The following is a 12,735-nucleotide window of genomic DNA, read 5'->3' on the forward strand; positions in this document are numbered from 1 at the left end:
CAGCTTCTCCAGCCTCTGGTTGTGGCCTCGACAGCGACAGAGCTGCGTGTGCCCCGCAGGTGAGTGGCAGGACCTTTTAGTGCCACGGGATGGGCACCGCTTCCGTGTGCGTGGTGCCACAGGGCAGGTGGCACTCCTGGGGGCACGGCCGGTGCCAGGAGCTGTGGGAGCAGGCAGTCGGCCTGTGGTCATGGGGGCTCCTTCCAGGCCCCCCCGTGCTCCCCAGGCCGCCAGCAGTTGGGGTGTTTGCCCTGGGAGGCAGCTCCTGGTCCCCGAGCAGGGCTTTGTTGGCGTTGGTTCTCACAGGGAGCTTGTCCTGCGGGTTACAGGTGGTGTCAGACGGTGGTGAGCACACATTGACACTGCTCTGGTCTTGAGGAAAAACAAACAGTTTTATTGGTAATAAAACAGAGTAATTCCTGTTAGCTTTCAGGCACCTGTTGGAAGACCTGTGCTGGGGACCAACATTTCAGTTCTAAGCGTGCAGAATTGTTTTTTTTGCAGAGTTGAGCTGTGGAGAGCAACCCAACACAGTGTTATGTACTCGTTAAAGAATGTTTTTTTAAAAAACTAAATGGAGAATAGTTCCTTGCACAGTGGTGTCTCAGGACACTGACAATCTCCAGCTTTTCCCAGCTCCGTCAGGGCACTTGCTGCTGAGCACCCAGCGAGGCTCTGGTCCCGAGTCCTCCTTGAAGCTTCCATGCTCATTTTGTTTAGCAAGAGCGTATTAATGACGTTAATTAATACGCTCCCACTGTTAGTGGAAATATAGTAACCTGCCTGTTGCCTAATGCACGAAGGGCGAGGAGCAGGATGATTATCTCCCTGTAATAGTTCCTGTGCTTGCCCTGGTGCTGGTTTGTTTGGTTTTCCCAAACACCTGTTCAGACACTTGCTGTTCTGGGCAATGCCCTGACCGCCCACAGGTTAATTAGCAGCAATGAACCAAATCAGATTCTTCTTAGTTTGTTGGCTGGCCTCAGTATGAACGCGAGTACGTAAGAAGCTGGATCCACGACGTAAGGGTTAAGGAGCCTCTCTTAAGTGTAAGTTCGCAGGACCAGATGGCTGAAGCACGAACCTTCTCAGGGCACGAGCCAGAGTGCAAGTATCAAGAAATTAGTAAACGCAAGTGTATAGCACTGTTAGTGTTCAAAAATGTTGAGTTTTCAGCAAAAGCAGATGAAACTTTAAAATTTTGATGTGAGCATAACATCTGCTTTGTTTGGAAGAACGGTTCGATGGCTTGCACACCGGGCACCTGCTGGCTTTGAGGAGCTGGCAGCTTTGCGGAAGCGACATCTTCGGACTGTGAATAACGAAGTGGGATTTTGTACCTCCTTCTCCTGTGGGCAAGTCATAATTTCTGTGGGAAATGACACTTAAAAGCCCTAGTTAGATGTTGCTTTTAAAGAAGACCCTGGAATTATATTAAAACCCCAAAGTGTGGGCAGTTCCTCATTTAATGTGACCCAAACTCCCAATTTTTAGCTGTTAAGGCTCTAATTCACTGGTTGCAGTGCGTGTACACTCTGTTCTCTGGTCCTGCTTCCTTCTGGTTACAGCCTGTCATGAAGTGCACACTTCACATATACAGATGAGAATAACCGAGTTTAATGTTTGCACCATTTGAATCTGGCTTTCATTTCATGGATTTTGAAACCTAATTTCTGAAAATGAATGTTGCATTTACTGGACGTCTTGCTTGTAAACAGTCTGACAGTGTAACCAAACACAAAAATAAGGCTGAAAAGAGGGCAGATCTTATGACCTGGTTTCAGTTGTTTTTTTTTTTTTTTTTTATCTGTAGTTCACTGATACAAGAAAATATTTGTTGATAATGACTTCTTTGTGAGACTTTGTGAGGTTCTGGTAATGCCTGCAGTTCCTCCCTTTCTTGAAACAGTGCGGGTAAAAGAAGCCAAATTTAAAGAGAACTCAGTTTATCATTTAAAATGTATGCAGATAAGCAAGTGTGAGCGTTCCCAGGAGTAGCTTTTCTGCTTCAGGCTCCTGGCAGTGGTTTGAAATCTTCACGTCTGTGGGTTTTTCTCCACTGCGTAATCCGGGTGAGTCTGTGCCCCTTCTCTCCCGCTTCCTCCCTTCTCCCTCAAATCCTGCTGTCAGACCCATTTCTGGTTACCGCGATGCTGAAGTGTCAAAGCTTTGTATTGCACTGTCATTCTATTCAAATCATAAAAATGATTAAACCATTAACGAAGTGGTGAAGCAGAGATGCTGTCGCCCAGTTATCTTTGTGTCTGAGCCCTGGTGTTCTCACGTTAGTGTGCTCTTTATTTAAGTATGTACGTTTATATCTCCCAAACCTGAAACGGTTGCTTCAGGATGTATGAACTACCCAATGTAATGCAATCAGCTCTCTTTATTTTAACCTTTTACAGTAGTTTGTACATGAATTTGTACAATTTGCATTTGTAGGCTGCCACTGCCTGGGCAAGGGTACTACAGGCTAGCCAAAGACAGTGCACGTCCACAGGCACATAGATAAGAGACATTTGGCTTGTATCATAACCCCCGCTGCATTTTCAGCTAGTGAATATTTAATTAGTGAGTATTGAACACTTCTTTGTGATGATGGTCCCAGATAAGAGGCGGCATACTTTTTCGGGCCTGAATGTAGGTCAGGTGCCGTTGCCCTCGCCTCTGTGCTGGAGCCAGAGGGGGCTGGCGCAGCACAGCACGGTCAGGGCACGTGCCCTGCACGCTCCCCGTGGCCCCGTGTGGTGCTGCGAGGTCGATCCCCAGACATCCTTTCCCCCAGCCATCCTACCCCGAGCAGCACCACGTTCTGGCCGTGGCTTTCCAGCAGTCCTCTATCATATCCGTGTTCACGTCGAAGCTTGCCATAAAGTGAAGTGCCGGTGTGATTGCTCCGGTGAGGGCGGGGATGGTTTCACCATACAGGTGTTGTGGTTTGCGTGTTGTTTTTTTTCGCTCCCTCAGCTGGGCTCAGCCCTTCCCCGAGCTGGGTTAGCCCCGTAAGCGCTCTGACAGCTGAGCTCTACCTGCGCCAGCATCCCCGCTCCTGCCTGTGGAGGCTGCACAGCTCGTTTGCTTTGTAGTGCTACTTTGTACTGAGGAAACTTTGACCTCTTTTTGCTCGGTTTCAAATACTTCCTGAGCTATGAAGTAGATATAATTTATTTTTCTTTCCGTTTTCTGCTTTTTGACAGATTTGGTTTTGATTTCAGAAAAGCTTACTTAAAAAGCAAGAATCGCTCCTAATGGGAATTCATTTTTTGGCTTCATCACAAGCAGCTATTAATTACCATTCTTGACTTTGGTTCCTTAAGTTTTGTTCTTAATCTCATCTCCTTCTTATCTTTTTCATGCAACATATTCACAAACAAAGATTATTTCCCAAGTCCCATCGTCTTTCCTTCTATCTGTATTCATTCATTTCTCAGCGCACGAGTGCTGGAGCTGAAAAGTAGTGAACAGGGAGTAGATTGCTTAGGGGTGGGAGGGTGGAAGGGAGCCCAAGAGAAGGGCAGTGGTAGAAGTCTTATTTTTGACTGTCTCTGACTGTGAGGAGGAGTCACTGTATACCAGCTGCAGTCGTAGCTGTTTTTTAGGTTTAGGTCGGTTAGAATATCTGGCGCCCGCAGTGATCGCAGCTGTGCAGACCAGGACAGAAGGACAAACCTGAGCTCAGTGGGCTGAGGTTTTAACACAGAGCTGAGCAGCTTTGCCGTAAGTTAACTCAATGATTGTAAGAGTAAGAAGCAAAATATTGGCCTGAGCTTGCCTGCGGGGAAGCACCAACTTGTGAAAGCTCTCGAGATAATTTCTTGCAGTGCTTCCAGGCTGGTTCTGGAGGCACTTTTAACAGAAAGTTTGTGCCTCAGGTGCTGCCCCTCCTTTGTGAGGGCAGAGGGTGGGCAACCTGCTGCGTGGTGGGGAAACGGCAGGATTTGGGGCGTGCCGTGTCCTCGGAGTGGCGCCTGGGATGCCAGCTGCGGGGCTGGTTGTGTTCCAGTCAGCCCCAGGGACCTGCAGGTGTCATCCCTGTCCCGGGTTTGTTTTATTCGCGGTTCTTGGCTGGTACAAAGAGCTTCAGGGTCAGCGCTAGCGGAGTACCTGGGGTGGGTTGGAAGTAGGTGAACTTGTCATTTCCTCCTGTTCAGGAAAAAAACTCTTTATCACTGAGCTTTAAAGGAAAAAAGCTGGGTGGCGGGCAGGAGGCCGGCCCTCACCAGGGCATCCAGCCCCACCTGGAAGGGGGTAGGGAGCCGCTGGGGCCGGTGGGCTGTGAGGAGAAGTGGGAGAGGGGCTGCCCAGCAAGGAGAGGCCTGAGGGGGCCCTGGGCTGCCGCCGTCCTCCCGTGGCGCTGGGCTGGGCGAGGTGTGTCCGGGGCTGTGGTGGCGCTCTGAGGAAGCGAGCAGTCCTGGCTGCCTGCTGTTGGTGTCGTGTACGCGTAGTGCTCGGTTATCCTTTGGGTGTGCCGCCTCCTCCATCTTCTTCCTTGGCTTTCTCTGGGTCCGCTCGTGCCTGTACCAGGCTGACAGAGGCTTTGTGTTCTTCTTGGGATCAGCGGCTTCCTGCTTCCTTGTCCACGTCCTCACGCAGTCTGTTCTGCCGCCCCAGCCGCACTTGAGGAGCGTGTTCTGTCCCTTGCTTCACTGAATAACGTCACGCTTGTAGTTAAGGCAGGAATAAACCGTGAAAGGGTTGTTTTGGCCAACCTTTTCTGTGATGGTTTTCCGGGTCTGAATTTCAAGTGTGTGGGGCTATGCTGGGTGCTCAACCTCTGGCAAGCCAGGCTGCTCGGCTGCGTGTCACTGGGGGTCTTGGCCTGTGACAATAGTTCACCTGCCACTGTGCGTGACATTTGGTCTCGCTGGGGCTTTACCAAGTTAATTGTGTCCCCAGCCACGCTGCTGGGATGCCCAGGTGCCTGCAGTCACGCCCGAGGTGGCAGAGGTGAGAGGTGCACCCCGGAGCTCCCAGCGTGTGGGTGTGCTTGTGGTGTTTTGTGCCACCGCTTCCAGCAAGGTGAATGGATTCGTGAACGGCAGCTCGAGGTGACGCAGCCGGAGTGGGTATTGGATAGGCTTTATTTTTGTCACTGCTTAATGATGTGGTTATTTGAAAGGGAAGAGGATTGCTGAGAGACGGTCGAGGGCTTATCGTATGTGTACAATAATAAAGCCATTTAGATGCGTAAGCTTTCCTTGCTTGATGCTTGTTACATATTTGTCTTGTGGTGAGAATGGCAGGAGTGCAGCGATGCCGCTTGTGCAGTTGTCGTGGCTAATAGAAGGCCTGCTCCCATGAAATACTGCCCTAAGCCGACACTCGGCTTCACTCAGTGACTTGCAAAGGCTGCTGTGTTTTGTGTAATACAAATTCAGGAGGTGGCTGTCGAAGCAGAAGCATTTGTGTCCTGCTGCTGAACCTTGCTTGTGTCCCTTCCTCAGGGACCGGTGCTTGTTTGGGGTCTTGGCTGGTGGGGGGGGCTTGGTTAGAAAAACACTCGCAAGATGTATTCTTGTTTTCTCCAAAAATAGCACAAAGTGCTCTGAAATACTGCGTATAATCTAGAGTTCAGGCTGTAGCTTGTCTCATCCGAGCAGCAAATTAACGCCAAACAGCTGATAACAAAGCAGCAGTGGCTCCTTCAGGAGAACACCGTGCAGTACAGACCGGTGCTCGCAGGTGGAGCGGGGCCGTCTCTGGCCCTTCCTCAGGAGCCCAAGCTCCTGCACTGAAGGCACCCAAAGGAGGGATCTGCAGCGGAGTTACCGAGCAGGACCTACCCGGTATGCGGTCGTTTGCATAGTTTTGCTGTTATTTAAACACTCAAACATTTGATTTCTCTCTGGAATAACATCCAGTACCCTGACCACATACGGGGGCTGCATCGGAAGTTCGGCACTGTGCTTCAAAAATGTGGGGCTTTCCCTGGTTCACGTAAGTCATCCTTACTGCAGGGCTGAAGCTTTTGCAGTCAGGATTTATTAACGGTTAGATCTTTGCATAGTAAATGGAAATACTAGGAAAGAAATTTGTTACATTCTGACCCAAGAAATAAATGCTTTGGGGCTGCAATTATGGATCACACAGCAGGGTTGAAACGAAGAGATTTTATTGTACCTGGAAATGACGATAACTGCTGCTTCTAGAGATGGGGAAAATAGTGCAAGACAGTGACTGGTGCCTTCTGTGCCCACTGGTGGGGCCTTTGTGGTGCTTAATGCTGAGGCATGAGAATAGCTGGGGACAGGAGTGCTGCTGAAAGCTCGCTGAGTGCTCGGGAAGAGAGTTAACTGTCCAGCATTGTCTGAATGGTTTCGGGAAAGCCACGTTTCCATTAGGCTGTGTGTGGCATTAGAGGGTGACAAAGGGTTGATTTAAATGCAGACTTGCCTCTGGGCAGGGGCTGTGGGTGTCACTCAGGTGAATCAGTGTGAATGACTTGGGCAAATCCCCAGCATAGTCTTACTGCTAGTCCAGCTGACTCCGCTCGGGTTACAGATTTCAGCAGGATGCACATGCATTGTACTCTGCAAGGCGTTTGAGATGTGTTTAGTGATGATATTCATGCTTCCCTTAAGACCTGGGGTTGAAAAATGCGTAAATAGCTGGGGTAAATGTTTACAAGAAGAGCACATAAGCTGGAAAGAAAAAAAAACAAAAACAAGCACACAAATTTTGCATCTCAAAAAGCACCCACGATTAAGGTGCCAGCAAGGCTGGCACCTCTGCTTCCCTTGCTCAGGGATGTGTGTTTTTGGTGCAGAAAGCTCCCCTCTGTGGTGTGGGGCGGTGAAATGATGTGCGGAGCAAGGGGGTCTCAGCAGCCCCTGCCCCGTGCTTGTTCACGTTGCCTTTCTGAGCTCTTGTTCAGAAATAAGTTATTGCGTGGCTTTTGATGGCTGAGTGAGAAGAATTCCAGCAATGTAGTCTGCAACGTAATTACCTGCCTTTTTTTCATGTAACAGAGGAGTTTATCCTTTTGTAGTCTCTATAACCACATGAAGAAATCCCATAAACCTCGACCCGAGGTGGGATATACCTTTTATTAGATCTGTTGGGTTTTAGTCTCTAGGATGTTGAACTGTGAATTGCAAGAGGCGTGCCTCAAAGGGTGGTGAGCAGAGCGAAAAAGCGAAGTGAGAAGGTGTGTGTTTATGCCATGACAGCTTTAATGGGGAGCACATTGCTGGTGCTTATTGGCAGGGAAACCTGCAGCACTGCTCCGAACTCTTAAAATGCCGAAACCGCCTGGGACGGGTCCCCGGCAAGTGCTGGTAAACAGGTGGGGTGCCTCACGGCGGGCACAGGGCTCCTGTATCGCCTGAAAACCTCCTGCACCCCGTCTTGTTCGATTCATCAGGACGCGTGCAAGCTCCTGAGTCCTCGTCCCAGCAGAGGTCCCTCCGTCGTGTTTCACAGAGGAGGGGTGGCTGCGGTTCTGCTCCCTAGCCCTGCTATGCTGTGTTGGGGCAGGGCAAGAGCCCTTCTGGTCACACAAACCAAAAATTAGAACATAAGCTGTTTTTTCTGTTTGTACTTGCCCTTGGTTTCAGATGCTTTTATGATGAAGGTTTTTCCTGAGCGTCTGTAAGAAGAAAGACAGTCATTAGCTTGTACATACTGACTTTCTTTTTTTTTTCCCCTCCCTATTGATAGATTCCTTATTTGCTGTTCTCATCACCTCCTTCCAGACAGGAATATTTCATTGTCTCTTATTACTTTGTCTGTACGCCGCAACCTTTGAAATGAACAAATTGGTGTTAGTGAAGTCATCGGTGCTAGTTGTGACTCAAGGTATTTACCTGGTCAAATGGATGGAGTTGGAGTGCAGTCGTTTACCAGAGGTCACATACCATACTGGAAAAAAAAAGATAAAACCAACCCTAGTTTATTGTTTCACCCTTTCAGAAGGATGAGGAGAGCGATCGTGTTCTTTGAAGGTGTAGGAGTCACTAAGTAAAATCAGGACTTGCTTTTTAATGTAAATGTCTCTGGTGGCCAGATGTAATCTGCGCACAGGGGGGAGGCAAATCTCTTTAAAAGCATCTGGAGCTTTAGTGATTTCTTGTGTTCTGGTTTTTCCCCAAAGATCCGAGCCAAGAAGAAACCTACTCCAGTGAAGTATGAAGTTGGGGATCTTGTTTGGGCCAAGTTCAACAGACGCCCATGGTGGCCATGCACAATTTGTCATGACCCAGTGCTGGACTGTCACTCAAAAATGAAAGGTACTGTATCTACTCAGACCGCAAAGTGGAGGAGTTCTTTATTAATGGGGGAAAAAAAAATCTGGCCCTTGAAAGATGTGAAGAAATAGACTGTAGAGTTGAAGACCTGGGTCTGTAAAGCAGACCTAGACCAGGGAGGTGACGGGGGAAGAAGGGGCTGAAGCTGATGGAAGGCAGAGGCAGCTGCTGGACCTGTAGGCTTTGGTTTCCAGGGCATGAGAAGGACGAGTGTCCGGGGTGAGAGCAGGGCAGTGCAGCCTCTGGAAAAAGAGATGCAGAGAGAGGTGAATCAAAGAGGTGAGGGCAGAGGAGTGCAGCGGATGGAAAGGGTGGGCAAGCGGAGCTGGGTAGGCTGGAGCGGCGAGGACACAGAGGGTCGGCCAGGCTTGGGAAGGGGAGGCAGGAGAGGCTGTGAAGTGGTGTGTGGGGTCAAACAGCGTAGCTGCTGAATGCCTGAAGGTGTGATGTGAATGTGTGGGAGGAAGTGAATATTTTCTTGGCCTTGTTTGGCACAGGGAAGCAGGGGGCTGTTTATGGGGAAATATCGGAAAAATCTGGTGATGGAACCACATATGTGAATGTTTAGGGCATTAGTGTGTTAGCTGAGTGTGAGGGGAAGGGATGGAGGGAAATAAGACAGAGCTGCATGTGCCTGAGCACAGGGAAGAAGAGGGTTGAGACAGGAAGGAACGGAGTCTCACAAGGTCAGGACAGAAGCGCAGATAAGTCATCGAGAACAGAAGGAAAGTGATGGTTTGGAAATGGCAGTTTATTTGAAAGCTCTCTCATTGCTTTTAGGATCATACTAGCTGCCATGGGGACACTGCCACAAATGGAAAGGCTTATTTATTCTGGGTTTTCCCTTCTGGTTCGTTTTGTTCTGTGGGTAACCAGAAACCCCTTGAAATGGTGCTGTCTGCCACTGACAGCTCTGTGGCCCTCAGCAGCCAAAGAACCACGTGCTGAGAGTGAGGAGACGTTTTTCTAGTGACCACAGGCTCGGAGCCATCTGCTGTCTCTCTAGAGACGTGAAGTGGCCTTTTCTACATTGTGCTCACTCATATTGTCCACAAGTGTGGTTGCTGTAGTCTTACTTGCTATTTCTCCACCTTCCTCTTCCTCCTTTGGGAGGCGTTCATCTGGTTCTGGGTAATCCTGAATGTGCAGATTCAAATAGTCCCTTTTGAGCTCTCAAATTCCCATCAAAGGTGGTGTCTGAATCCACCCCTGTTGTCCTCTGTCCCCCAGCCCCAATGAAATTATGGACAGGATTTAATATATATAGCTGCCCAGCGATCCCCCTCAGCCTGTGTATGGCGATTTCTAATAAAGGAATTCTGCGGGGAAGAAACATACTATTAACAAATTCCAGCAAGATCGAATCTCCAGCTACATGAGAGACTCTCCCGTCATGTTTTATCCATGTTCACATCAAGAGAACTCTGGGGAAAACTGCATTTTCCAGTTGTGGTTTCATGTAATCTATTCATCTCACCTCCCCGAGGGGAGGAACGGCAGAGCAGGTGGATCCGAACTGTGGTGTTTTGGGGCAAAAGGAGCTGCCAGGGCTCTGCGTGCACCATAGGAAGCACAGTCCTCCTGCCTCAGCTCTCTCCCGTTGTCATGGGAACCAGCCCTTCAAAACAAGGCAGGTTGCTTCAAACTCATCACTTGTGCAGAAAGCTCTTCTCTTGGTTCGAGGCACGGTATTTCGTTTCAAGCACTTTCCCTTTTCTCAGCAAGCTGAGTGACGTAGAGACTTTTGGAGCTGGAAAACCGAGGCTCAGTGGCTTGAGTCCTATTGCTGTAGATGGGATGGACTACGGCTGTCATCTTTGTCCTTGGATCGATTTTTTTTTCCCCCGCCAGCATTTGTCATCCTCTTTATGTTCTTGGTCAGAAGCTTAATTCTGGCATCACTGAACGCCAGGCTGCTGGTGCTGCGTTGGCGCTCCTGGAAGAGGCAGCACAAACAAACCGGGCTGCAGGGTTTAGGCTACGTGTTCAGGCAGTGAAGGTATTCCCAGGACAGCAGGAAACACACGCCGCAGTGAAATGCGGGGGAAAAGTTTATATCCCTTGTTCAAGCCTCATTTGCTTTGTTCTAATGCCTGTAGCCTGTCCTTTTTTGCCAGCATACCTAATTCTGGTTCAGTTCCTAAGTGTATCATGCCTGTTCAGAGCTCTTGCACAGAAAACGTCTTTGAAAAATCCTCAAGTGGTTGTGATTGTGCTCTCAAGATTTTCTTCTCTTGATCTGCACCTTAGTGCCCCTGGTATTGAAATACTCGTTACAACTGGCGCTTTGTCCCAGCGCACCCACTCCACGTAGAGTGTGTGTGCGTGCATCTGTGGCTGACTTAAATGCTGCTCTTCATATTTCATGTCCAGAGTAAGAGTTTGTTAACAAAGCGTTGAGCAAGATGGGATATGTTGTGCTGGGGGAGGTATGACCTGCATGAGTAAATCCTATCCGAAAGGCTCTTATTTCTGAGTATTGCGGGTGCACCGTTGTCTTTTCCTGATGGTCAAATGGGCTGGGCTGTTTAATTATTAATTGGGGAGAAACAAGAAGAAATGGCTTGCCTAGTATGTTACCTCTCTCAAGGAAAAAACAAAACAAAAACACAAAACAACATTTGGCTATTTTTCAAAATTGTTTTGCAGGCAATCTCAGTGGTCGTTGCTCTAGGGAGGCAGATATCTTAGACCTGTTAATCGCTGTAAGAAAAATGCAGAAGTGCAGAGTAGCAACACAAAATAGACAGCAGGGCTCGTCGGGGTCTCCCCGAGTTCTGACTGGGAATTGCTAGAGCCAGCATTCAAATGGGAATGTTATTAAGCAGAAAGTGTGGAAAAAGAACTGTCAAATTGCAACTGATTTATATGATTCTTGTTATGCATCTTTATTCTGTTTTGTGCAAGGGGTTAATTCTGTTAAATTGTCCAAAATAGTTTCCAATCGGAGACCATACCGAGAGTACTATGTGGATGCCTTAGGAGAACCTTCCGAGAAAGCCTGGGTGGCTGGCAAAGCTATTGTCCTCTTTGAAGGAAGACACCAGTTCGAAGAGCTGCCTATTCTGCGGAGAAGAGGAAAGCAAAAAGAAAAAGGCTACAAACATAAGGTGAAAGATCTGTTTTCTCTAATACGATTTCGATTCCTTGAATCTGCACAATGAAAAGTATTCCTTTGTGTCTGGAGGTGTACTTCGACAGCTTGCTTTTGTGGCAGGGACTGCAGCAACAGGGCCAGGGAAGCGATTCTCTGCATCCGCCTAACAAGCACGGTTTATAAGCCGCTGGGAGTTTCTGGGCTCCCTTTTATGTTTATGTCAGGGTGTACCCACTGCTTTTGTGGCCCTGCAGAGCTCTGAGAGGCAGAGGAGTCAGGTCCCCGTCAGTACGGGAGTTGTAGCAGCGTAGCCCTCTCCTGATGCCAATTACAGTGCGCTTTTAAAGAACTTCCTGTGCTCTCTGGCAGCCCCTTTTGGCTGATCTGAAGTCGAGCTGGAGTTGCATACTTGAGCTAGATTACTGACTGAGATAAAGCGGTGGGGTTTTTAGTCCCGCTTCGATAGTTCTCTTTATAGAAACCTGTTAGGACTTATCATTTGACTTGGAAAACATTGTCAGCGAGCCTGTAGGAATGAATTTTGTGGCTCATTGCATCATCTCCATTTCCAAACATAACAGCCCTGAGCAGTTGTAGCCAGTGCGATGTGATGTGACACACAAGTCTGGTCTACGTCTTTAGGATCGTGGCTGCAGAAATTAACTTTTTAGAATTGCTAAAATGAAGTAAACAGGCTACCACGTTACTGTGAGAGAGCAGATAGTCATACTAGGCAATGGTGTCTGTTGTGGTTTTTGTTTTTTAAAGAAATTTATTAGCAGTTAAGTACTTAACCCCTGTTAGTGCAAAGCAATTGGATTAAATTTTCTCTTGCAGATGTGAGCTACCTGAGTGTAAGGCTTTATTTTCTTTTTTCAAGGGTGTGCTCAGTAGCTTGCCTAACAACTTTGCTACCTCTATTTTCACCTCCCTCGCCTAACAACTCATTCCCAAGTAACATTTCTGGTCCTAGGAATTAAAACGCTTCGTGGCTAGAATCTCATCCTGTCTGTAAATCGTAGCACCAGTGTGGCTGCAGCCGAGGAGACTGAATCAGAGCATTTTTCTGCTTTGCTACTGGGCCCTGTAAAGCTTTTTTTTTAAATCTGCTATGACGATAATTTATTGCTGTTTTTTTCTTTTTAAGGGAAAAGTATCAAATTTGAGATGTTCCTCCTGCCATGGAATAGGTTTTGATTTTTAGGAGCAGTTGTGAAGCATTTGGTTTTCTGTTGTGCAGCCAAGAACAACATGTGCAGATAAGAATCAGAATAAGAAAGTTTCTTGTTGTTTTTAGATGTTAGCAGAGGTTCCTGTCCAGTATGCAGTGTGCCCTTGGTTTTATTCTAAGGGTGGAGTTGAAGCTGGGAGAATTATGGATAAAGGATATGT

At 48.1% G+C, this 12,735-nt stretch overlaps 1 protein-coding gene across 6 annotated transcripts in view; it reads left to right on the plus strand.

Moving 5' to 3' along the window:
* Window positions 1–12,735, plus strand: part of NSD1 (nuclear receptor binding SET domain protein 1) — a 63,020-nt gene that overhangs the window by 9,083 nt on the left and 41,202 nt on the right. For all 6 annotated transcript variants that reach the window (XM_080555152.1, XM_080555154.1, XM_080555151.1 and 3 more), the window contains 2 exons: window positions 8,093–8,228; window positions 11,184–11,356. In XM_080555152.1, coding sequence (XP_080411278.1) covers window positions 8,093–8,228; window positions 11,184–11,356 — 309 coding nt within the window. The remainder of the gene's footprint in view (window positions 1–8,092; window positions 8,229–11,183; window positions 11,357–12,735) is intronic.

This window comes from Anser brachyrhynchus (assembly GCF_964034855.1).
Source record: "Anser brachyrhynchus genome assembly, chromosome: 14".
Lineage (NCBI taxonomy): Eukaryota > Metazoa > Chordata > Aves > Anseriformes > Anatidae > Anser > Anser brachyrhynchus.